The sequence below is a fragment of the Oncorhynchus masou genome, chromosome 28 (genome assembly GCF_036934945.1).
Source record: "Oncorhynchus masou masou isolate Uvic2021 chromosome 28, UVic_Omas_1.1, whole genome shotgun sequence".
Taxonomy (NCBI): domain Eukaryota; kingdom Metazoa; phylum Chordata; class Actinopteri; order Salmoniformes; family Salmonidae; genus Oncorhynchus; species Oncorhynchus masou.
This window is the reverse complement of record NC_088239.1, coordinates 79,241,168-79,267,798: the sequence shown is the minus strand read 5'-3', so window position 1 is coordinate 79,267,798 and position 26,631 is coordinate 79,241,168. Positions and strand designations below refer to the sequence as shown.

At 46.8% G+C, this 26,631-nt stretch overlaps 1 protein-coding gene across 3 annotated transcripts in view; it reads right to left on the bottom strand.

Moving 5' to 3' along the window:
* The window catches only part of tln1 (talin 1), a 159,258-nt gene that overhangs the window by 64,765 nt on the left and 67,862 nt on the right, over positions 1-26,631 (bottom strand). For 2 of the 3 annotated variants that reach the window (XM_064943510.1, XM_064943509.1), the window contains exons 14-27: positions 25,096-25,276; positions 24,457-24,570; positions 24,062-24,170; positions 20,523-20,731; positions 20,101-20,199; positions 19,639-19,701; positions 15,313-15,480; positions 12,200-12,494; positions 11,341-11,507; positions 10,216-10,344; positions 7,372-7,485; positions 6,746-6,859; positions 6,368-6,502; positions 5,885-6,013 (exon numbers count right to left, since the gene is read on the bottom strand). In XM_064943510.1, coding sequence (XP_064799582.1) covers positions 5,885-6,013; positions 6,368-6,502; positions 6,746-6,859; positions 7,372-7,485; positions 10,216-10,344; positions 11,341-11,507; positions 12,200-12,494; positions 15,313-15,480; positions 19,639-19,701; positions 20,101-20,199; positions 20,523-20,731; positions 24,062-24,170; positions 24,457-24,570; positions 25,096-25,276 — 2,026 coding nt within the window. The remainder of the gene's footprint in view (positions 1-5,884; positions 6,014-6,367; positions 6,503-6,745; positions 6,860-7,371; positions 7,486-10,215; positions 10,345-11,340; positions 11,508-12,199; positions 12,495-15,312; positions 15,481-19,638; positions 19,702-20,100; positions 20,200-20,522; positions 20,732-24,061; positions 24,171-24,456; positions 24,571-25,095; positions 25,277-26,631) is intronic. The other variant, XM_064943511.1, reaches the window with a different exon arrangement.

Here is a 26,631-nt window from a genome sequence, read left to right as displayed (position 1 = left end):
GGTGGTTGTTGAAATCAGCCTACCAACCTGATTCTGTGATGGTTGTTGAAATCAGCCTACAGACCTGATTCTGTGGTGGTTGTTGAAATCAGCCTACCAACCTGATTCTGTGATGGTTGTTGAAATCAGCCTACAGACCTGATTCTGTGGTGGTTGTTGAAATCAGCCTACAGACCTGATTCTGTGGTGGTTGTTGAAATCAGCCTACAGACCTGATTCTGTGGTGGTTGTTGAAATCAGCCTACAGACCTGATTCTGTGGTGGTTGTTGAAATCAGCCTACAGACCTGATTCTGTGGTGGTTGTTGAAATCAGCCTACAGACCTGATTCTGTGGTGGGTGTTGAAATCAGCCTACAGACCTGATTCTGTGGTGGTTGTTGAAATCAGCCTACAGACCTGATTCTGTGGTGGGTGTTGAAATCAGCCTACAGACCTGATTCTGTGGTGGTTGTTGAAATCAGCCTACAGACCTGATTCTGTGATGGTTGTTGAAATCAGCCTACCAACCTGATTCTGTGGTGGGTGTTGAAATCAGCCTACAGACCTGATTCTGTGGTGGGTGTTGAAATCAGCCTACCAACCTGATTCTGTGGTGGGTGTTGAAATCAGCCTACCAACCTGATTCTGTGGTGGGTGTTGAAATCAGCCTACCAACCTGATTCTGTGGTGGTTGTTGAAATCAGCCTACCAACCTGATTCTGTGGTGGTTGTTGAAATCAGCCTACCAACCTGATTCTGTGGTGGTTGTTGAAATCAGCCTACAGACCTGATTCTGTGGTGGGTGTTGAAATCAGCCTACCTACCGCTGCGCATATGGCTACAAGTTTAGTTTATTAGGATCCCTATTAGCTACTGCAAATGTGCCAGCTACTCTCCCTGGGGTCCACACAAAACATACAAATACATGAAAGTACAGAACAGTAATAGACAACTAATTAAAATAAATTCAAACTAGAAATAAAACAAAAGTTTTATATGTAGGAATATATACATATTCATATTGTTATTGAACTGTACAGTATATCAGATCTTTAGAAATAGGAGAGGCGCTGTGATATGTATTTTATATCTGTTTTTTAAGCTAAACTTGCTTTTTGCCTGAGTAACTTCTAATAGCAGATCATTCCACCATGACATGACTCTATAGATAACTGAGTAACTTCTGGTAGCAGATCATTCCACCATGACATGACTCTATAGATAACTGAGTAACTTCTGGTAGCAGATCATTCCACCATGACTCTATAGATAACTGAGTAACCTCTGGTAGCAGATCATTCCACCATGACTCTATAGATAACTGAGTAACTTCTGGTAGCAGATCATTCCACCATGACATGACTCTATAGATAACTGAGGAACCTCTGGTAGCAGATCATTCCACCATGACTCTATAGATAACTGAGTAACCTCTGGTAGCAGATCATTCCACCATGACTCTATAGATAACTGAGTAACCTCTAGTAGCAGATCATTCCACCATGACATGACTCTATAGATAACTGAGGAACCTCTGGTAGCAGATCATTCCACCATGACTCTATAGATAACTGAGTAACCTCTGGTAGCAGATCATTCCACCATGACATGACTCTATAGATAACTGAGTAACCTCTGGTAGCAGATCATTCCACCATGACTCTATAGATAACTGAGTAACCTCTGGTAGCAGATCATTCCACCATGACTCTATAGATAACTGAGTAACTTCTGGTAGTAGATCATTCCACCATGACATGACTCTATAGATAACTGAGGAACCTCTGGTAGCAGATCATTCCACCATGACTCTATAGATAACTGAGTAACTTCTGGTAGCAGATCATTCCACCATGACTCTATAGATAACTGAGTAACCTCTAGTAGCAGATCATTCCACCATGACATGACTCTATAGATAACTGAGTAACTTCTGGTAGCAGATCATTCCACCATGACTCTATAGATAACTGAGTAACCTCTGGTAGCAGATCATTCCACCATGACTCTATAGATAACTGAGTAACCTCTGGTAGCAGATCATTCCACCATGACATGACTCTATAGATAACTGAGGAACCTCTGGTAGCAGATCATTCCACCATGACTCTATAGATAACTGAGTAACCTCTGGTAGCAGATCATTCCACCATGACTCTATAGATAACTGAGTAACCTCTAGTAGCAGATCATTCCACCATGACATGACTCTATAGATAACTGAGGAACCTCTGGTAGCAGATCATTCCACCATGACTCTATAGATAACTGAGTAACCTCTGGTAGCAGATCATTCCACCATGACTCTATAGATAACTGAGTAACCTCTAGTAGCAGATCATTCCACCATGACATGACTCTATAGATAACTGAGGAACCTCTGGTAGCAGATCATTCCACCATGACTCTATAGATAACTGAGTAACCTCTGGTAGCAGATCATTCCACCATGACATGACTCTATAGATAACTGAGTAACCTCTGGTAGCAGATCATTCCACCATGACTCTATAGATAACTGAGTAACCTCTGGTAGCAGATCATTCCACCATGACTCTATAGATAACTGAGTAACTTCTGGTATAGATCATTCCACCATGATACATGACTCTATAGATAACTGAGGAACCTCTGGTAGCAGATCATTCCACCATGACTCTATAGATAACTGAGTAACTTCTGGTAGCAGATCATTCCACCATGACTCTATAGATAACTGAGTAACCTCTGGTAGCAGATCATTCCACCATGACATGACTCTATAGATAACTGAGTAACTTCTGGTAGCAGATCATTCCACCATGACTCTATAGATAACTGAGTAACCTCTGGTAGCAGATCATTCCACCATGACTCTATAGATAACTGAGTAACCTCTGGTAGCAGATCATTCCACCATGACATGACTCTATAGATAACTGAGGAACCTCTGGTAGCAGATCATTCCACCATGACTCTATAGATAACTGAGTAACCTCTGGTAGCAGATCATTCCACCATGACTCTATAGATAACTGAGTAACCTCTAGTAGCAGATCATTCCACCATGACATGACTCTATAGATAACTGAGGAACCTCTGGTAGCAGATCATTCCACCATGACTCTATAGATAACTGAGTAACCTCTGGTAGCAGATCATTCCACCATGACTCTATAGATAACTGAGTAACCTCTAGTAGCAGATCATTCCACCATGACATGACTCTATAGATAACTGAGGAACCTCTGGTAGCAGATCATTCCACCATGACTCTATAGATAACTGAGTAACCTCTGGTAGCAGATCATTCCACCATGACTCTATAGATAACTGAGTAACCTCTGGTAGCAGATCATTCCACCATGACATGACTCTATAGATAACTGAGGAACCTCTGGTAGCAGATCATTCCACCATGACTCTATAGATAACTGAGTAACCTCTGGTAGCAGATCATTCCACCATGACATGACTCTATAGATAACTGAGTAACCTCTGGTAGCAGATCATTCCACCATGACTCTATAGATAACTGAGTAACTTCTGGTAGCAGATCATTCCACCATGACTCTATAGATAACTGAGTAACCTCTGGTAGCAGATCATTCCACCATGACTCTATAGATAACTGAGTAACTTCTGGTAGTAGATCATTCCACCATGACATGACTCTATAGATAACTGAGGAACCTCTGGTAGCAGATCATTCCACCATGACTCTATAGATAACTGAGTAACTTCTGGTAGCAGATCATTCCACCATGACTCTATAGGTAACTGAGGAACCTCTGGTAGCAGATCATTCCACCATGACATGACTCTATAGATAACTGAGGAACCTCTGGTAGCAGATCATTCCACCATGACATGACTCTATAGATAACTGAGTAACCTCTGGTAGCAGATCATTCCACCATGACATGACTCTATAGATAACTGAGGAACCTCTGGTAGCAGATCATTCCACCATGACATGACTCTATAGATAACTGAGTAACCTCTGGTAGCAGATCATTCCACCATGACATGACTCTATAGATAACTGAGTAACCTCTGGTAGCAGATCATTCCACCATGACTCTATAGATAACTGAGTAACTTCTGGTAGCAGATCATTCCACCATGACTCTATAGATAACTGAGTAACCTCTGGGAGCAGATCATTCCACCATGACATGACTCTATAGATAACTGAGTAACTACTGGTAGCAGATCATTCCACCATGACATGACTCTATAGATAACTGAGGAACCTCTGGTAGCAGATCATTCCACCATGACATGACTCTATAGATAACTGAGTAACCTCTGGTAGCAGATCATTCCACTATGACATGACTCTATAGATAACTAAGTGAAAATCTGTTTATGGTTTGGGTACCGTTAAGGAACCCATAGTGTTGTGTCTGGTGAGGTATGCATGTCTGTTTAAAACAGATTATACAAATGGTGAGGCATTTTCAACACACAAATGTTTCTTAAAAAGACTAGAAGAGATTTTTCCTCAACCATGAAAAAGTATCATGCAAGTTGTTCATGTTAGTTCTGTATGTGCGGTTAAGGGAAAGGCGCGCTGCCTAGCTTTGATAGGTATTTCTTTGCTGCAAGGTGACCAGAGCCTGAACAACTAGTACAGTTGATTTTGTTTGTGTCAAAAATGCAACATATATTTTATAAACAGACATTCTTCTCCCCATCTTCACAACAACTTTGTCAATATGACTTGACCATGATAACTGACCATCCAATGTTACTCCTAGGAGTTCAACTTCCTCAGTGGTCACACCCTTTATACACAACTCCTCTTGAGGTTTAGGTCTTAGAGAATGTTTTGAACCAAATACAATGCCTTTAGTTTTAGATGTATTTAAGACCAGTTTATTGTTAATTACCCATTTTGGCACTAACTGCAACTCCTTGCTAAGAGTGTCAGTGAGTTCACTGGCTAGAGGTGCTGATGTGTAGTGTGTTCAATCATCAGCATTCATAGTAATATTAGCTTCTAGTAAGACAACTGGCGAATAGTTGGTAAAAAATAGAGAAGAGTAATGGCCCAAGGTAACTGCCCTGAGGGATACCGCACTGTAGATATCTGATGTTAGAGAAGTTTCCATTGAAGAACACTCTCTGGGTTCTATTGGATAAATAACTCTCCAACCATGTGATGGCAGGTGAACAATTTATGATCAATAACATCAAAATCTAGCAATACAGCTCCAACTATTTGTATTTTGAATTTATTAAGGATCCCCATTAGCTGCTGCCAAGGCAGAAGCTACTCTTTCTGGGGTCCAGCAACCTTAAAACGTTATTTAGAGTTTAAAATATTACGTAACATTTCATAACACTATTATGTTATTATCCATTTCTTTTAGCCAGTCATCCGTGTCAGTGCAGTACAAGTTCAGTGCCCTTCCCTATATGCATGCTGAAAGTCAGTAGTTCATTTGTCACAAGTTAACCCTGTCACAAGTCATGTGACAGGAAGATCGTGGGAGAGATGGGTTGTGTGTGTACACTTGGTGCTGTATAATATGCATACTGTTGAAAAAGTTGTGGTTACAGTACTGTGTGTTTGTGAAAATGTGTGTATTTGGGCATGTGCTTGCCATCTACCAGGGCAGGGGTGTGTGTGTGTGGTGTGTGTGTGGTGTGTCAAACTTCCTGCTAGCCTACAAGCACAGTACGCATACGGCATATGCAAGGTGTGTGTGTGTGTGTGTGTGTGTCAAACTTCCTGCTAGGCTACAAGCACAGTACGCATACGGCATATGCAAGGTGTGTGTGTGTGTGTGTGTGTGTGTGTGTGTGTGTGTGAAACTTCCTGCTAGGCTACAAGCACAGTACGCATACGGCATATGCAAGGTGTGTGTGTGTGTGTGTGTGTGTGTGTGTGTGTGTGTGTGTGTGTGAGACTCTCACCGTCTCTCCGGGCAGGGGTTTGAGTTTGCCATCGCCAGCTGAAGCCTTGGCCTCCACCATGTCTTTCTCCAGGCCTCGGACCACCGTCAGAGCATTGTCGATCTCCAGAGGACCACATGCTTCCTGTGCCTGGATCACATGACAGGAAGTCAACATAGGAAGTGGGGAAAGGGAAGACAGAACAGAGACCCCATATTGGGCAAGCCCGGGCCTGCAAAACCTCTAACTCTAGTGCTATATTACCGTGGTGTTACTCAAGTTAGCTATGGAGTAAGCTAGCTAATTCCAACTAGCTAAACTGCTAACACAGTATTTCAGCTACTTACAGAGCAAGCTACTGTAGCTAGCTAATTCCACAAACTAAACTGCTAATACAGTGTTTCAGCTAAATGGAGCAAGCTAGCGAGCTAATTCCACGAGCAAAAGCACTAACAAGGTCAAACAACAGATTCTTGTTGAGAACGTCTAGGGGGTGTTTGGTACCTTCTGTGCAGCCGTGCGGAGCTCGGCAAGGGCAGTGGCCAGGTTCTTGGCACACTGGCTGAGTTGCATGGCAGAGGCCTGGTCGCCAATGGTAGGTACTGTGGCCTTGGCAGCTGTCACCATCTTGGCACCAGGCTGAGGGCATAGGAGTGGATGGAGGAAGGAAATGGTTAACTTGTTTATTTCTACAAAAGGTGCATGCTACTAAAACATTGTTCCGGTGTAGTTTGTAATAAATCAAATTGGCTCCAGTAGATTTCAGAGGACAAGCTTCCTTGTTTTTTGTCATATTCCTTTTAGGCGGGCATCCTTCTTTGCGAAAGTATATCAGAATCAGGGAAAAAAAACATGAGTGCAGGGCAGAGATGAGGGTCTCACCAGGAGGAAGTTCTGGCCGGCCCCGATGAGGGTGAGCTGGGCACTGGGGCTGTCTGGCTGGGACTGGCTTCCACGCACCCCCTGGACCAGCTGAGGGATCTGGTCTGCCACCACCTGACACACACCAACAGATCGGACACTTAATGACACTATCAACCAACCAATCAAATGGAAAATGTGTAGTTCGGTCAGGGTAAAAACAATAACATACAATAAGCACACACACTATCAAAATCACAATGCTCTATTCTCATTCTTACAGTGCAATGAAGTAAATCACTGCTCACATGACTGCATACATGACAAATCATAAGCTCAGTGTATAGAAAGGGGATATTTCCACACTCATGTTCAGAGTACAATGAAGGACACCTGAAATACAATCTAACTCAGAATGGCAAGTCTAAAATATTTTCTTTGAGATTTACTACAGTAATTGTACCCCTGAGAGAGAGAAAGAAAAATAGAAAGAGAGCGAGAGAGAGAGAGAAAAAGAGATCGCTCTTTTTCTCTACTTTTCTCTCGAAGGCATGACACTCGTACTCATTGACCTATGCCTGACCCCACAGGATCAGAAACCAGGAAGAGAGTGATGGTTGGGGTTGTCATGGCAGCGGAGCTCTCACCTTGCAGCTCTGGACGAGCTGCTGCTGGGCTGCTGGGTTCTTATTGGACGAGGCGGCGTGCTGGGCGGCGGCTATAGTCTGAGTGGCTGCTGCGGCGGCCTGCTTGGCTGCGTTCTGATAGGAAACGCAGTGTGAAAAATAAAAGACTGTCAGTTTAGTTTCAACTTAGGTTTCCAAACCAATGTGCTAGCTAACTAAACACCAGGGTTGGTTAATTTCAGCAACGCATACATTAAAGTTACGTTTTTAATCAAATTTGTCAAATGCAAGCAACAAAACAAATCAATCTTAGAAATCATGATGCTGCGCACAAAACCAAAATGACAGGCTACTTTGACACCGGCATCAATAAAAACAACTCTGTCTTGAATCCATCAATAGTGAGCTGTGTGTACAGACACACATATTGTAGGCTACAACCTGAGGAGGAAATGATGATCCTAAAAATGCTTTCCAGTTTCACTGACTCAGCCAATGATGCACCGGTCAGTCGGTGATGGCTGATGCGTTCGTGCCAAAAGCCTGCCTCTCTTGTTTTAAAACAATATTTGGAAGTTGATCTAATATTTTGGTAGCCTACAGCATACGGATTTAGCCTCTTCTCTTTTCAGCAGTAGACATTTGCTTTCCAACCTGTGATTTCCCACGATTGTACTCTTGCGGATGGCTTGTTTTGCTGTTCACTGACAGATTCACTGCCAGTCATAAATTCTGCTTAGACAAGTCAGACAGTCATAAATTCTGCTTCGACAAGTCAGACAGTCATAAATTCTGCTTCGACAAGTCAGACAGTCATAAATTCTGCTTCGGCAAGTCAGACAGTCATAAATTCTGCTTCGGCAAGTCAGACAGTCATAAATTCTGCTTCGGCAAGTCAGACAGTCATAAATTCTGCTTCGGCAAGTCAGACAGTCATAAATTCTGTCAGACAGTCATAAATTCTGCTTCGGCAAGTCAGACAGTCATAAATTCTGCTTCGGCAAGTCAGACAGTCATAAATTCTGCTTCGGCAAGTCAGACAGTCATAAATTCTGCTTCGGCAAGTCACAGTCATAAGTTCTGTTTAGTTCTGCATCTTGCCTATGCTGTTCGGCCATCACTCATTCATATATATCTTTATGTACCTATTCTTATTCATCCCTTTACACTTGTGTATATAAGGTAGTCGTTGTGAATTTGTTAGATTACTTGTTAGATATTAGTCCATGGTCGGAACTAGAAGTACAATCATTTTGCTACACTCGCATTAACATCTGCTAACCATGTGTATGTGACAAATGAAATTTGATTTGATTTAGACAAGTCAGAGAGTCATAAGTTCTGCTTAGACAAGTCAGACAGTCATAAGTTCTGCTTAGACAAGTCAGACAGTCATAAGTTCTGCAAACCTCCCTCGCAGTTACAAAGCTCTTTTGTGGGCCTACGATATCACTTAACACTAGGGCAGAATCCCAAATAGCACCCTGTTTCCTTACATATGGCTCTGGTGAAAAGTAGCGCACTATGGGCCCTGTGGGCTTTGGTCAAAAGTAGTGCACTATACAGGGAATAGGGTGCTATTTGGGACGCATCCTGGCACCAGCAGAGGTGGTTGTATGGCAGAGAGCGGTGGTTGTATGGCAGAGAGCGGTGGTTGTATGGCAGAGAGCGGTGGTTGTATGGCAGAGAGCGGTGGTTGTATGGCAGAGAGCGGTGGTTGTATGGCAGAGAGCGGTGGTTGTATGGCAGAGAGCGGTGGTTGTATGGCAGAGAGCGGTGGTTGTATGGCAGAGAGAGGTGGTTGTATGGCAGAGAGCGGTGGTTGTATGGCAGAGAGCGGTGGTTGTATGGCAGAGAGCGGTGGTTGTATGGCAGAGAGCGGTGGTTGTATGGCAGAGAGCGGTGGTTGTATGGCAGAGAGCGGTGGTTGTATGGCAGAGAGAGGTGGTTGTATGGCAGAGAGAGGTGGTTGTATGGCAGAGAGAGGTGGTTGTATGGCAGAGAGAGGTGGTTGTATGGCAGAGAGAGGTGGTTGTATGGCAGAGAGAGGTGATTGAACATGCATCTGATATTTATTTTTATGTAGCCTTTATTTAACTAGGCAAGTCATTTCGAACAAATTCTGATTTACAATGACGGCCTACACCGGCCAAACCCGGGCGACGCTGGCCCAATTGTGTGCCGCCCTATGGGACTCCCAATCACGGTAGGTTGTGATACAGCCTGGAATCAAACCAGGATCTGTAGTAACGCCTCTAGCACTGAGATGCAGTGCCTTAGACCGCTGCACCACTCAAGGGCTTCTAACTTATTTGGCTGTTATGGGAAGCCACTTGTGTGGTTGCTATGAGAAGCAGAGATTGTTTTTTCTTTTACTTCCATAAAAACCAGACTAACACCGAGAGACTAAGATACGTTTTCACTCTCGAGCTCTTGGGTAAGAGGCTTGAATCGGGAGTATATCTGCCTGTTTAAATGCCAAGACCCACCTCTTCTCCTAAAATTGCCTCAAACTTTTTACATCATAAATGGTTTTATATTCATGATACTGTCTTATTGATATTACTGGCCTTAATAAAAAATGAATTTTCACTCTAAAGTGCCCTTTAACTAGAGCCTGTTTGTCGTGGTCAGGTCATGTGGTCTTGAAAAACTCCTGGCCCTAGTAGTAATGTTACAATATCTAAATGGCCATACAGCTTGAAAGTCAGCATTTCCCCTAGTTTAATTTCCAGGCGGAAAGTTCCAGTCTCTTTTAAGCAGGGGGGTGTAACAAAGTTAGGAGGGGGGCCCACCCAACCCAATCTTTATAACACTGGTTGAGATCCACAATATCAGGAGAAGGATGTCTGACTGTGTCCTCACCTCTAGCTTGTTGACCAGCCTCTTCTTGATGGCATTCTGGGCAGCTGCGTTGGTGGCCATGCGTAGGCCCTCTGCTGCCTCCCTCAGTCTCTGCTGCTGCTCCTCACTGTCCGGGTTGGCAGCTGCGCCCTGCACACACATCAGCACATTAATGTCACGAGTGGGATCTGAACCCCGGTCTCCCGCTGGGGAAACCAGCATCATAACCATTAGACCAAGAGGATATTCCACCTGCATGCGAGCGCACTGAGGAAGTTGCTAACTAAATCCTCAATACAGCAGACTTAAATAAGACTAAACAACAATAAAAAATAAAAAACACACACAGGTCCTAAACTGAGGCCTCGCCATTCCTCCGGCCTTGCTCATAAATCCTCAACGATGGAATGGGGGACAGGATGGGAACAGTAGGTCATGTGGAACAGACCTTGGTGGAACGGGGGACAGGATGGGAACAGTAGGTCATGTGGAACAGACCATGGTGGAACGGGGGACAGGATGGGACCAGTAGGTCATGTGGAACAGACCATGGTGGAACGGGGGACAGGATGGGAACAGTAGGTCATGTGGAACAGACCATGGTGGAACGGGGGACAGGATGGGACCAGTAGGTCATGTGGAACAGACCATGGTGGAACGGGGACAGGATGGGAACAGTAGGTCATGTGGAACAGACCATGGTGGAACGGGGGACAGGATGGGAACAGTAGGTCATGTGGAACAGACCATGGTGGAACGGGGACAGGATGGGAACAGTAGGTCATGTGGAACAGACCATGGTGGAACGGGGGACAGGATGGGAACAGTAGGTCATGTGGAACAGACCATGGTGGAACGGGGGACAGGATGGGAACAGTAGGTCATGTGGAACAGACCATGGTGGAACGGGGGACAGGATGGGAACAGTAGGTCATGTGGAACAGACCATGGTGGAACGGGGGACAGGATGGGAACAGTAGGTCATGTGGAACAGACCTTGGTGGAACGGGGGACAGGATGGGAACAGTAGGTCATGTGGAACAGACCATGGTGGAACGGGGGACAGGATGGGAACAGTAGGTCATGTGGAACAGACCATGGTGGAACGGGGGACAGGATGGGAACAGTAGGTCATGTGGAACAGACCTTGGCAGCCTCCACCATTTTGGCCGTGGCGTCTGCCAGGAGCTTGGCGGCTGACAGCAGCTTGCGGGAATTCTCCAGGTCCGACTCGCCCTCTGCGTCCATCTTGATGGCGTTGACCAGGTCCGAGGTGGCCTGGGCAAGGATGCGGGCCTGACGCACCATCTCACCTGGAGAGAAGGGAGAGAAACAGCAGTCAATACAGTTTAAATCCTCATTTATTCATCTCGTTTTGACTGAAGTTTAAATCCTAATTTATTCATCTAGTTTTATTGAAGTTTAAATACTGATTTATTCATCTAACCTTTATTGATTCTGGCCCTAGGAAAAGGGCAAAGGTAGGAGAGGTAGCATTTTGATCTTTCCTTTACATTTACATTTAAGTCATTTAGCAGACGCTCTTATCCAGAGCGTCTTACAAATTAAAACTTTAAATTCAGGGAGTATTTTACCAACAAATAGTTATGCAACAATCCACTTCCACATCATATTTTCATATTAAAACATGTCAAATTAGACTTTTTTTGTACTGCTTTTTTGGAAATAAGACAAACATTTGAAATTGCTTTTTGCAAATAGGATGCCATTTTGAGATGCAGACTCCAGAGACATCTCACTTGCTCCTTTTTTTCAGGTTCATATACAGTCAATAAACTAAGCAGACCAGACCCAGTTGCTACCGCATTGCTGCCTATGGGAGAGCCACCCCCTTAAGCAGACCTGAACTGTGACTATTTTCTTCAATGGTAAAAGGCATGAGTGGGACATCTTTAATCCACCATCTATGCTATCTCACTCCAATATGACTGCTGACCCTTGACCTCTTTTAGCCCCGCCCCTCCCATCCCATCCCGCAGCCTACCGGCATCTCCCATGGAGCTGAAGATGTTCTCGGTGACGTCCAGGATGCGGTCGGTGGCCTCTCCGTGGCGCCCTATGGGCTGGCCTCCGTGGGCGTACTGCTTGATGTGCTGCAGGAGCTCGTTGAGGGCGTGGGTGACACCTGTGGCTGCGGCGCCCACCTGCTTGAGGAGCCCCTCGTCGCTGGTGGCGCCCTGCGACGCATCCACGCAGCCGTCCACCGATTTGGCAACCAGCTTGCCTGCCTCAATCAGCTGCTCCTGGCACACCGGAGAGCTGATGGTGGGAGCGACCACCTGGACAGAGAGGGAGAGGGGTAAGACAAAAAGGGATAGGGGTAAGAAAGGAGGGGGGAGAGAGAGGGGTAAAAAAAAAAGTGGAGGTAGAGATGGGGGTAAGAAAAGGAGAGATGGGCGTAAGAAAAGGAGAGATGGGCGTAAGAAAAGGGGAGGTAGAGATGGGGGTAGGAAAAGGGGAGGTAGAGATGGGGGTAGGAAAAGGGGAGGTAGAGATGGGGGTAGGAAAAGGGGAGGTAGAGATGGGGGTAGGAAAAGGGGAGGTAGAGATGGGGGTAGGAAAAGGGGAGGTAGAGATGGGGGTAGGAAAAGGGGAGGTAGAGATGGGGGTAGGAAAAGGGGAGGTAGAGATGGGCGTAAGAAAAGGGGAGGTAGAGATGGGCGTAAGAAAAGGGGAGAGAGATGGGCGTAAGAAAAGGGGAGGTAGAGATGGGCGTAAGAAAAGCAGAGGGAGAGATGGGCGTAAGAAAAGGGGAGGTAGAGATGGGCGTAAGAAAAGGGGAGGTAGAGATGGGCGTAAGAAAAGGGGAGATGGGCGTAAGAAAAGGGGAGATGGGCGTAAGAAAAGGGGAGATGGGCGTAAGAAAAGGGGAGATGGGCGTAAGAAAAGGGGAGATGGGCGTAAGAAAAGGAGAGATGGGTGTAAGAAAAGGGGAGGTAGAGATGGGGGTAGGAAAAGGGGAGGTAGAGATGGGCGTAAGAAAAGCAGAGGGAGAGATGGGCGTAAGAAAAGGGGAGGTAGAGATGGGGGTAGGAAAAGGGGAGGTAGAGATGGGCGTAAGAAAAGCAGAGGGAGAGATGGGCGTAAGAAAAGGGGAGGTAGAGATGGGCGTAAGAAAAGGGGAGGTAGAGATGGGCGTAAGAAAAGGGGAGATGGGCGTAAGAAAAGGGGAGATGGGCGTAAGAAAAGGAGATGGGCGTAAGAAAAGGGGAGATGGGCGTAAGAAAAGGAGGTAAGAAAAGCAGAGGGAGAGATGGGCGTAAGAAAAGGGGAGGTAGAGATGGGGGTAGGAAAAGGGGAGGTAGAGATGGGCGTAAGAAAAGGAGGAGAGATGGGCGTAAGAAAAGGGGAGGTAGAGATGGGCGTAAGAAAAGGGGAGATGGGCGTAAGAAAAGGGGAGATGGGCGTAAGAAAAGGGGAGATGGGCGTAAGAAAAGGAGAGATGGGCGTAAGAAAAGGAGAGATGGGCGTAAGAAAAGGAGAGATGGGCGTAAGAAAAGGGGAGGTAGAGATGGGGGTAGGAAAAGGGGAGGTAGAGATGGGGGTAGGAAAAGGGGAGGTAGAGATGGGGGTAGGAAAAGAGGTAGAGATGGGGGTAGGAAAAGGGGAGGTAGAGATGGGGGTAGGAAAAGGGGGGGAGGTAGAGATGGGGGTAGGAAAAGGGAGGTAGAGATGGGGGTAGGAAAAGGGGAGGTAGAGATGGGGGTAGGAAAAGGGGAGGTAGAGATGGGGGTAGGAAAAGGGGAGGTAGAGATGGGCGTAAGAAAAGGGGAGGTAGAGATGGGCGTAAGAAAAGGGGAGGTAGAGATGGGCGTAAGAAAAGGGGAGGTAGAGATGGGCGTAAGAAAAGGGGAGGTAGAGATGGGGGTAAGAAAAGGGGAGATAGAGATGGGCGTAAGAAAAGCAGAGGGAGAGATGGGGGTAAGAAAAGGGGAGGTAGAGATGGGCGTAAGAAAAGGGGAGGTAGAGATGGGCGTAAGAAAAGCAGAGGGAGAGATGGGGGTAAGAAAAGGGGAGGTAGAGATGGGCGTAAGAAAAGGGGAGATAGAGATGGGCGTAAGAAAAGCAGAGGGAGAGATGGGGGTAAGAAAAGGGGAGGTAGAGATGGGCGTAAGAAAAGGGGAGGTAGAGATGGGCGTAAGAAAAGGGGAGGTAGAGATGGGCGTAAGAAAAGGGGAGGTAGAGATGGGCGTAAGAAAAGGGGAGGTAGAGATGGGCGTAAGAAAAGGGGAGGTAGAGATGGGCGTAAGAAAAGGGGAGGTAGAGATGGGGGTAAGAAAAGCAGAGGGAGAGATGGGGGTAAGAAAAGCAGAGGGAGAGATGGGGGTAAGAAAAGCAGAGGGAGAGATGGGGGTAGGAAAAGCAGAGGGAGAGATGGGGTTAGAAAAGGGGGGGTGGAAATGGGGACGATAGAAATAAATAGATGGGTAAAGGAAGAGGAGGAGAGAAACAGAGAAGTTGGAAGGACGACACATGATCTAATCAAGCCGTCTGAACCACTTCTTGGTGTCAACACTAAACTAGAGAGGGGAAACAACCAATTCTCTCTTCTTATGTAAACTTAGTTTACAAATTCACAAATGGAAAAACACAATTAATGTGTGTCAAATGTGTCACTATTTTGACAATAGGGTTGGGGGAGGTATGCAGATTTTCATACCGTTCCTGTACAATACCGGGTATATTATATTACCGGCAGTGCACACCAGGGGCACTATTTCTTTCCAAATGTTTGTATTTTGAAGCATAAAACAAATTTAGGCAGCAGGGATCTTGATCCAGGTGGGGATTGATTATCTCTGCTGGAACCAAGAAGCTTGATCTTTCCATCAAGCCGCTTCGATAGCTAGTTAGCAAACCAAATGCATAGCTGGAGCCCCGAGCTGGATATAATTTATCTGACACATCTTAGATAGTTAACTTAGCAGTCATAACAGCTCCCGTGACATGGAGGTGCACCCAATCTTTATGGGGCCCCCAATTTACAGTATTGAAAAAAATACCCCTGTAAACGGTATACCGCCCAAGTCTAAATGACAAACATGGGACAATAGATGGTTAGTGTGTGGTAAAGATGTTGGGGTTCTCTTATCTTACCCGGGTGCAAGCCACCAGTTGGGAGGTGGATAGGGCACATTGGGTCGCCGCAGCGATGACGCGGTTCTGGAGTGCAGAGTCCTCTGTCTTCTGGGCCACGTTCTTTGCTTTGAGCACCAGAGCGGCGGCGGCGTTAGCCACGGCTTTAGCCAGCTGCATAAGCATGTCCTGAGAACGGCAGGGATGAGACAGGCTAGTTAGCATGCTTGTTAGCATGTAGCATAAAGTAAATTAAGGCATGCTTAAGTGGAAGGAGAAAATATCATTTTGACCATTCCATACCAGACCCATCAACGAGGCTCTGTTTTGATTGAGACTGTGGTTCATTGTGAGTATCTTTAGCCTGAGTACCAGACTGTTTCTGCTTTCGTTAACTTGTTGTTGTTGTCGTAGCAAAGAAGACGACAGTGTAGCATTGTTGAGAACAGAAACAGTGTGACACCGAGGTTATATTGGGTGAAAAGATTGTGGGTCAACTATGTAACAATTATTTTGGTAAGAATTAGGATCAATTTAATTATTCTGAAAAGAATTGGCCTCTTCAGGAAGAGTACTCAAATGTTAAGGTCCATTTTGGCAAATTAAATTAAGAGATTAGAGAAATAGCCTCTACTAAAGGCGAAAATTTGACTTTTCCAGTTTCCTGCCGAACACACCACAGTTTACAGTCTGACCTGAATTCAGTGGTAGCCAGTTTTAGCACAAAGGTGAATAGAAGGCCCTATTGATTACCCTACTATCTATAATGGCCTCTGAGGATTCTTTTTGAAATATATTTTTCACACCCCTTTTTCAAGGTATCCAATTGGTAGTTACAGTCTTACAGTCTACAGTCTAATCGCTGCAACTCCTGTACGGACCCGGGAGAGGCGAAGGTCGAGTGCCGTGCGTCCTCTGAAACACAACCCAACCAAGCCACACTGCTTCTAGACACAATGCAGGCTTAACCTGGAAGCCAGCCGCACCAATGTGTCGGAGGAAACACCGTACACCTAGCGACTGCGTTAGCATGCATGCACCTGGCCCGCCACAGGAGTCGCTAGAGTGCGATGGGACATGAACATCCCTTCCGACCAAACCCTCCCCTAACGATGCAGGGCCAATTGTGCGCTGCCCCATGGGTCTCCTGGTCGCGGCCGGCTGTGACAGAGCCTGGATCTCTAGTGGTACAGCTACACTGCGATGCAGTGCCTTAGACCACTGCGCCACTCGGGAAGTGGCCTCCAATGATTCTTTCCATAGAAGCCAAGCTAAGCCTACATCCCAAATAGCACACTATTCCCTACATAGAGCACTACTTTTGACCAGAGCCTTAGTACACTATGCAGGGAATATGGTGCCATTTGTGACAGAGTGCATCATATTCATTGGCTTAAACATAAATATACTATAGTATAAACCATCCAGGCTGGGGAGGAGGGGAGACTCAAGCCTGGTGGCTCCAAAGACAATCATCAACTCTATCCTGCCTATAGCTGTTGGTCTTTTTGTCTTCCCCACAAGTCGGGACTTTAGGAACATACCAGCATTCTCTACCCTCCACAGGTAATATAAGGACATTCTACAAGGTTATGGGGTGGGCTAGCTAATGCAGCTACAGTACAGAATGACTAACAATGGCATATTAATGTATATTTTGTCAACTAGCTGACTTAGAGACTGGGTTTGACATTGATACTGGTTTTGGGTCTGGGATATTTCAAAAACATGTGCAACTGTTTAAATTGTGACTCGTGATAGATATATTTAAACTAAAGAATGTGCGTTTTTGTGCTTCCAAAACCTGTTACTTCACGTTTGGAAGCACAAAAAGTGACTAAGGGGGGTGGGGGAGTAACTAGGAGGTAGAAAAGTGACTGGGGGGGAGTGACAGGGGAGAGAAAAGGGAGTTGGGGGAGAGAAAATGGAGTAGGGGGAGAAAAGGGAGTAGGGGGAGAGAAAAGTATCTGAGGGGGGAGAAGAGACTAGGGTGGAGAGAGGGGGAGAAAAGTGACTGGGGAGAAGAGACTAGGGAGAAGAGACTAGGGAGTAGGGGGAGAGAAAAGTATCTGAGGGGGAGAAGAGACTAGGGTGGAGAGGGGGAGAAAAGTGACTGGGGGAGAAGAGACTAGGAGAAGAGACTAGGGTGGAGAGAGGGGGAGAAAGTGACTGGGGGAGAAGAGACTAGGGTGGAGAGAATAGGGAGTAGGGGGAGAGAAAAGTATCTGAGGGGGAGAAGAGACTAGGGTGGAGAGAGGGGGAGAAAAGTGACTGGGGGAGAAGAGACTAGGGAGAAGAGACTAGGGAGTAGGGGGAGAGAAAAGTATCTGAGGGGGAGAAGAGACTAGGGTGGAGAGAGGGGGGAGAAAAGTGACTTGGGGAGAAGAGACTAGGGAGAAGAGACTAGGGAGTAGGGGGAGAGAAAAGTATCTGAGGGGGGAGAAGAGACTAGGGTGGAGAGAGGGGGGGGGGTGACTGGGGGGGGAGAAGAGACTAGGGAGAAGAGACTAGGGAGTAGGGGGAGAGAAAAGTGAGTAGGGGGAGAGAAAAGTGACTAAGGGCTCTCTAGGTGTGTCAAAAGATCATACGTGGAAGCGGAAGGACTCCAGCTGTGACATCTGAAGTGCCAGACACAAGCAGTGGGCTAACAACACGATGGGCTAACAACACGGTGGGCACGGTGGGACAAACGTACGATCAGTGGACAAACGCACGCACGCACGGTCGGTCGGTGGACAAACGCACGCACGGTCGGCGGACAAACGCACGCACGGTCGGCGGGCAAACGCGCGGTAGGCTAACACGCGGTAGGCTAACACGCGGTAGGCTAACACGCGGTAGGCTAACACACGGTAGGCTAACACGCGGTAGGCTAACACGCGGTAGGCTAACACGCGGTTGTCATTGAGGGGAGGCAGGATATCAGCAACAGGGTCTCTGCAAAAGCTAATCTAGCAAACACTCAGCCTCCGCACTACTCCAGAGATTATTTTTATTCAGTTTAGAAGGTGTTTGAGTGGGATTATCGACATCACAACAGAGGAGTTGGGCAGCTCTCCCTGCATGTTGTTTTGTGAAGGAGTAGGGGGAGGAGGAGGCAGAAAAAGGGAGGGGAGGGAAAAAACAACAGAGGACTTTGTGGGAGCTGCGGTCAGGATGCATTCCACAAGCATTTATGAACAGGCATTAGCCGGCCTACTTATTTCTCCACAATATGTTCTCTGCGCTCGCTCAGTCATTGTATGGTAGGCTGTGTCATCACTTACGTGTAACATTACAGCTACTTCGTCACATTTTCAGTTGAAGTGCTTCCCTCAATACATGTATAGGCTATTATAAATATCTCCACATTAAACAACAACTCCAACACCTTCACCAAAGGTCACTGTCGTTTTGTCCCATTTTAAAAAGGTTAAATACTGTATTCAAAAACCTGTTACCAATAGGTCTTCGTTCAGCTACTACTACTACTACTGCTGCTACTGCTACTGCTACTGCTACTGCTGCTACTACTACTACTACAAACAATTGTTAAAACAGACATTCCCTGTATATCTTCAGTACAGCAGTATTCTCCTAGACCTCAATGCAACCACATTAAGACTTAGTAACCAACCCAGTACCCTACAAATGGAGAAGCCCAGTTTGGACGGGGCGGAAGCCCAGTTTGGACGCGGCGGAAGCCCAGTTTGGACGCGGCGGAAGCCCAGTTTGGACGGGGCGGAAGCCCAGTTTGGACGGGGCGGAAGCCCAGTTTGAACGGGGCGGAAGCCCAGTTTGGACGGGGCGGAAGCCCAGCTTGGACGGGGCGGAAGCCCAGCTTGGACGGGGCGGAAGCCCAGTTTGGACGGGGCGGAAGCCCAGTTTGGACGGGGCAGAAGCCCTGTTTGGACGGGGCAGAAGCCCTGTTTGGACGGGGCAGAAGCCTTGTTTGGACAGGGCAGAAGCCTTGTTTGGACAGGGCAGAATACGATCATGTAAATACAGTTCACCTTTTAATGCCTGGGTTGACTCTTCTCATCTGAAACTCAAAGTTTCTCTCAGTGCGTTGAGCTATTCAGCTGTTGCATACTTTCATAATCAAATGCTCTTGAGAGCTACTTGCTCTTTCTGCGTGTCAATAATCAAAACCGAGAGCATTTTGAGTACCTGAAGATATGCAAGAGAAACTGAACAAAACTGCTGTCAAATGCTTATTATACAGTTAGAAATGACAACTACTCGATGATGTTACACCAGTGTGGTCCATATCAATTACAGTGAAAGATCCAAGAACGATTAGTTTGATTGGCCATTGGGAGTGACAGTGATTCGGATAGGCTCATCTTTCGAGGACACGTTTGTTACCAGCATGTGACTATAAGTGGAGACGCTCCGCCTTGCACCCCTGAAAGATCCTTTACCTAGAAACTGACCAATGCAGGTGTAAAAAAAGAGAGGGGGTTATAGTAAAATCACACAGTACTGCACAAATTATGTCAACAGACTCTACATTGGGAACTGATCAGGACCGTGTTCTGACCTAAGATCCTAAGACAACTTAAACGTTGTGCAAATCAGAGTGTTGAAAGCAATGGACGATTTGCGCAGAAGATTCAGACTAAAGTTTATGAAGGGCTGAATCCTAACTTCCAGGAATTTTCACTTAGCCATTTTTTGATGTCAATGGGAGATTAAATGAACGTTTGACGTAAGTGGAAGTTAGAATTTGCCCCAAGTCTGAAAACGGTCAACTTGTTTTCTTGTGGCGTAGTCCCACTTTCAGAGTGTCAGTTTAGTTCACTCTGGACTGGGTCACGGTTGGCCTACCTGAAAGCGGGGGTCGGCGTCCGTCTCTCCGATGTGAGACAGCAGCTCGCCACTGGCCTGGCCCACGTTGCCTGCAGCCTGCAGAAGGTTCTGGCGGGGCTGATGGGTAAAAAAAAAAAGATGCCCAAAAAGCACAGGTCACATGACTGAAGAAAAGCCATCATGAAGAGATTCTTTAACATCTTATGCATGAAGATGGTTTCACGTTAACTTACAGGTGACATTGGTCATGTCCAGTAAGCACAAAATGGGAGAAAACATTTTAATAAGAACACAGATTTTCAATTTTAGCTGCAAAATCTTTTTACACCATGCGCTTTTCTGAACATTATCATTGTGCGACACAGAAACAGGAAGTACACAAAAATGGCTAAGCCTTCGGTGTGTTACTTCAGTATTCAGTGTGTGCTCGTGCGTGTTACCTCAGTGTTGGCTGGCTGGGCGGTCTTTAGCATGTCGGACACGGCACACGCCAGGTTCTTGGCAGCCCCCAACAACTGGTTTCCGTTGCCTCCCTCATCCTCCATGAGGGCGGCGAGCAGCTTGACCCCCTTGGACATCTCCGTTAGGTTGGAGGAGATGGTGGTCACGGCACAGCCCACCGCCGTGTAGTCGGTCTCTGCTGGGTCGCCTATTGTTGAGGGGGACAGACAGACATGTTTAGGTTTCAATACTTTGTGGGCAGTCCTTTAAGCACTACACCTATGGTGAAGGGGACAGACAGATGTTGAGGGGAACGTCATGAGCAGTCCTCACGTGGTCTATGAGGGGAACGTCATGAGCAGCCCTCACGTGGTCTATGAGAGGAACTTCATGAGCAGCCCTCACGTGGTCTATGAGGGGAACGTCATGAGCAGCCCTCACGTGGTCTATGAGGGGAACTTCATGAGCAGCCCTCACGTGGTCTATGAGAGGAACTTCATGAGCAGCCCTCACGTGGCCTATGAGGGGAAGAGCAGTCCTCACGTGGTCTATGAGGGGAACGTCATGAGCAGTCCTCACGTGGTCTATGAGGGGAACTTCATGAGCAGTCCTCACGTGGTCTATGAGGGGAACTTCATGAGCAGTCCTCACGTGGTCTATGAGGGGAACGTCATGAGCAGTCCTCACGTGGTCTATGAGGGGAAGAGCAGTCCTCACGTGGTCTATGAGGGGAAGAGCAGTCCTCACGTGGTCTATGAGGGGAACGTCATGAGCAGTCCTCACGTGGTCTATGAGGGGAACTTCATGAGCAGTCCTCACGTGGTCTATGAGGGGAACTTCATGAGCAGTCCTCACGTGGTCTATGAGGGGAACGTAATGAGCAGTCCTCACATGGTCTATGAGGGGAAGAGCAGTCCTCACGTGGTCTATGAGGGGAAGAGCAGTCCTCACGTGGTCTATGAGGGGAACGTCATGAGCAGTCCTCACGTGGTCTATGAGGGGAAGAGCAGTCCTCACGTGGTCTATGAGGGGAAGAGCAGTCCTCACGTGGTCTATGAGGGGAAGAGCAGTCCTCACGTGGTCTATGAGGGGAACTTCATGAGCAGTCCTCACGTGGTCTATGAGGGGAACTTCATGAGCAGTCCTCACGTGGTCTATAAGGGGAACTTCATGAGCAGTCCTCACGTGGTCTATAAGGGGAACTTCATGAGCAGTCCTCACGTGGTCTATAAGGGGAACTTCATGAGCAGTCCTCACGTGGTCTATGAGGGGAAGAGCAGTCCTCACGTGGTCTATGAGGGGAAGAGCAGTCCTCACGTGGTCTATGAGGGGAAGAGCAGTCCTCACGTGGTCTATGAGGGGAAGAGCAGTCCTCACGTGGTCTATGAGGGGAAGAGCAGTCCTCACGTGGTCTATGAGGGGAACTTCATGAGCAGTCCTCACGTGGTCTATGAGGGGAACGTCATGAGCAGTCCTCACGTGGTCTATGAGGGGAACGTCATGAGCAGTCCTCACGTGGTCTATGAGGGGAACTTCATGAGCAGTCCTCACGTGGTCTATGAGGGGAACTTCATGAGCAGTCCTCACGTGGTCTATGAGGGGAACTTCATGAGCAGTCCTCACGTGGTCTATGAGGGGAACTTCATGAGCAGTCCTCACGTGGTCTATGCTGCTGCTTTGTTTTATTCATCCACCCACAGAGTCAATATTTAAGCTGAAAAAGCCTTTACATATCTAGTTGAAGGACATTACAATGCAGAATCTAAATACCTTTCTATAAAAAATAATAATAATTTAAACTGTATTTCTACATGTAATTGTCATTGAGATAAAATCTATTTCACAAGAGAGACCTGTATTGAATTAAGCACACCTGTGAAAAAGGCAATCCCATATCTACTCGTTCTTCGAGACTGATATAAGCAGTGGTGTAAAGTAATTAAGTAAAAATTATTTTAAGTACTACTTGAGTCGTTTTTTTGGGGTATCTGTACTTTATTATTCATATTTTTGACTACTTTTACTTCACTATATTCCTTAAGAAAATATTGTACTTTTTACTCCATATATTTCACTTGACAAACCAAAAGTATTCGTTACATGTTGAATGCTTAGCAGGAGAGGAAAATAGTCAAATTCACACACTTATCAACAGAACATCCCTGGTCATCCCTACCGCCAGTGATCTGGAGGACTCACTAAACAGAGAACATCCCTGGTCATCCCTACTGCTTCTGATCTGGAGGACTCACTAAACAGAGAACATCCCTGGTCATCCCTACTGCTTCTGATCTGGAGGACTCACTAAACAGAGAACATCCCTGGTCATCCCTAAGTGATCTGGAGGACTCACTAAACAGAGAACATCCCTGGTCATCCCTACTGCTTCTGATCTGGAGGACTCACTAAACAGAGAACATCCCTGGTCATCCCTACCGCCAGTGATCTGGAGGACTCACTAAACAGAGAACATCCCTGGTCATCCCTACTGCTTCTGATCTGGAGGACTCACTAAACAGAGAACATCCCTGGTCATCCCTACTGCTTCTGATCTGGAGGACTCACTAAACAGAGAACATCCCTGGTCATCCCTACCGCCAGTGATCTGGAGGACTCACTAAACAGAGAACATCCCTGGTCATCCCTACTGCTTCTGATCTGGAGGACTCACTAAACAGAGAACATCCCTGGTCATCCCTACCGCCAGTGATCTGGAGGACTCACTAAACAGAGAACATCCCTGGTCATCCCTACTGCTTCTGATCTGGAGGACTCACTAAACAGAGAACATCTCTGGTCATCCCTACTGCCTCTGACCTGGAGGACTCACTAAACAGAGAACATCCCTGGTCATCCCTACTGCCTCTGATCTGGTGGACTCACTAAACAGAGAACATCCCTGGTCATCCCTATTGCCTCTGACCTGGAGGACTCACTAAACAGAGAACATCCCTGGTCATCCCCATTGCCTCTGACCTGGAGGACTCACTAAACAGAGAACATCCCTGGTCATCCCTACTGCTTCTGATCTGGAGGACTCACTAAACAGAGAACATCCCTGGTCATCCCTACCGCCAGTGATCTGGAGGACTCACTAAATAGAGAACATCCCTGGTCCATCCCTACTGCTTCTGATCTGGAGGACTCACTAAACAGAGAACATCTCTGGTCATCCATACTGCCTCTGATCTGGAGGACTCACTAAACACACATGCTTTGTTTGTAAATGATGTCTGAATGTTGGAGTGTGCCCATGGCTTTCCGTACGTTTTAAAAATAAGAAAATGGTGCCATCTGGTTTCCTTAATATAAGGAATTTGAAATGATTTATACTTTTGATACTTAAGTATATTTTAAACCAAATACTTTTAGACTTCCTCAATTAGTATTTTACTGGGTGACTTTCACTTCTACTTGAGTCATTTTCTATTAAGGTATCTTTACTTTTACTCAAGTATGACAGTTGGGTACTTTTTCCACCACTGGATAGAAATGCCCACAACATCCATTGTTGATATCCACAGTGAAGAGGTGGTACCTGCGGTGAGATTGACCATAGAGGCCGTCCCGGCTGTGATGGCGTCAACCTGGGAGTGGATCTCGTGTTTGGACTCGTCCATCTTGTTCTTACGCCAGGCTTGGGAGGCCTTGATCATGGGAAGACACAGATCACATTGACATTAAAACTATTTTCTACACAACTTACATGAAAAATACACCAACTCACTGTATTACACTATAAAAGAGTGGAGCATGTTCTCTCTCTTTCATTCATTGGGTACAACTTGGCTTTAAAATTGTATCCATTTGTAATAATTCACTTAAAACTGAGAGGAAAAAAATGATAGATGAGATCATCAAGAATTTTGTTATTGCCACAGGTTGGAGGTTGTACAGGTGAAGAGGGGGTCAGTTTAAATCCAGGTGTCTCACCGCGTCTGTCCCGAGGGGAGGAAGGGTGTCAAACTCCTCCAGCGAGGCCTGGGCAGCCTGCAACGCCTGCATGCTGGAGTTGATGGTGCCAGTCAGGGCCTGCTGGGCTGATGTCTGCACACAGGGGAACATATCGAAATACACTCTTAGTTTTCATTCTGTACAGGGTAGCCTAGTGGTTAGAGCGTTGGACTAGTAACCGGAAGGTTGCGAGTTCAAACCCCCGAACTGACAAGGTATAAATCTGTCGTTCTGCCCCTGAACAGGCAGTTAACCCACTGTTCCCAGGCCGTCATTGAAAATAAGAATTTGTTCTTAACTGACTAGCCTGGTTAAATAAAGGTTAAAAAAAAAAAAAAAAAAAAAAAAAAGTAGGGCCAATAACACTTCATGTTTGTAATTATTTTCCACTGAGAATGTGATGGTGTATTAGCCTCTAAAAGGCTTTCTACAGATATAGAGATCATATTGGGGTCTGTTCAGTTATTTCAATTAACAGTCAATTGAGGAAGTGAATTAACCACTATTTCCTATTTGGGCTTTTTTCCAAATCTTGAATTGAACGGAATTTCACTTCCTGAATTGAAAACTGAACTGACCCCAACCCTGCTAGAGTTCAATGTGGCCCTCCAGTCTTACCAGCGGGGGCATGTGGCCCCTGTGCATCTGTCCGCTGGTGATGTGCTGCTTGGCCTGAGGCATGGAGCCCATCTGGAAGCTCTCGGGGCCCCCGGCCCCTGAACGCATGATGGCTGGCAGGGCAACAGAGCCAGTCTCCACCTTCCCCACCTTGTTGAACTGCTGCTGCAGCACTGTAGACCTGGGGGGTGGAGACAGATAGAGGGAGTGAGAGGAGAAATGGAGGGAGGGGAGAGATGGCGGGGAGGGAGGGGAGAGATGGCGGGGAGGGAGGGGAGAGATGGCGGGGAGGGAGGGGAGAGAGATGGCGGGGAGGGAGGGGAGAGATGGCGGGGAGGGAGGGATGAATAGAGATGTCAGAAGACATACTATATTGCAGTGTTGTAAGGCTCTTCATCCTCATCAGAATCAGAAAGATGCCCCCATAGGATAGATGGACCCACTACACAGGACCCATAGGCTAGATGACCCCACGACACAAGACCCATAGGCTAGATGGACCCACTACACAAGACCCATAGGCTAGATGACCCCACGACACAAGACCCATAGGCTAGATGACCCCACTACACAGGACCCATAGGCTAGATGACCCCACGACACAAGACCCATAGGCTAGATGGACCCACTACACAAGACCCATAGGCTAGATGGACCCACTACACAAGACCCATAGGCTAGATGGACCCACTACACAGGACCCATAGGCTTGATGGACCCACTACACTGGACTCATAGGCTAGATGGACCCTCTACACAGGACTGACAGGCTAGATGGACCCACTACACAGGACCCACAGACAAGATGGACCCACTACACAGAACCCACTATACAAAACCCAAGGCTAGATGGAACCACAGGATAGATGGACCCACTACACTGGACCCATAGGCTAGATGGACCCACTACACAGGACCCATAGGCTTGATGGACCCACTACACTGGACTCATAGGCTAGATGGACCCTCTACACAGGACTGACAGGCTAGATGGACCCACTACACAGGACTGACAGGCTAGATGGACCCACTACACTGGACCCATAGGCTAGATGGACCCACTACACTGGACCCATAGGCTAGATGGACCCTCTACACAGGACTGACAGGCTAGATGGACCCACTACACAGGACCCACAGGCAAGATGGACCCACTACACAGAACCCACTATACAAAACCCAAGGCTAGATGGAACCACAGGATAGATGGACCCACTACACTGGACCCACAGGCAAGATGGACCCACTACACAGAACCCACTATACAAAACCCAAGGCTAGATGGAACCACAGGATAGATGGACCCACTACACAGGACCCACAGGCAAGATGGACCCACTACACAGAACCCACTATACAAAACCCAAGGCTAGATGGAACCACAGGATAGATGGACCCACTACACTGGACCCATAGGCTAGATGGACCCACTACACTGGACCCATAGGCTAGATGGACCCACTACACAGAACCCACTATACAAAACCCAAGGCTAGATGGAACCACAGGATAGATCGACCCACTACACTGGACTCA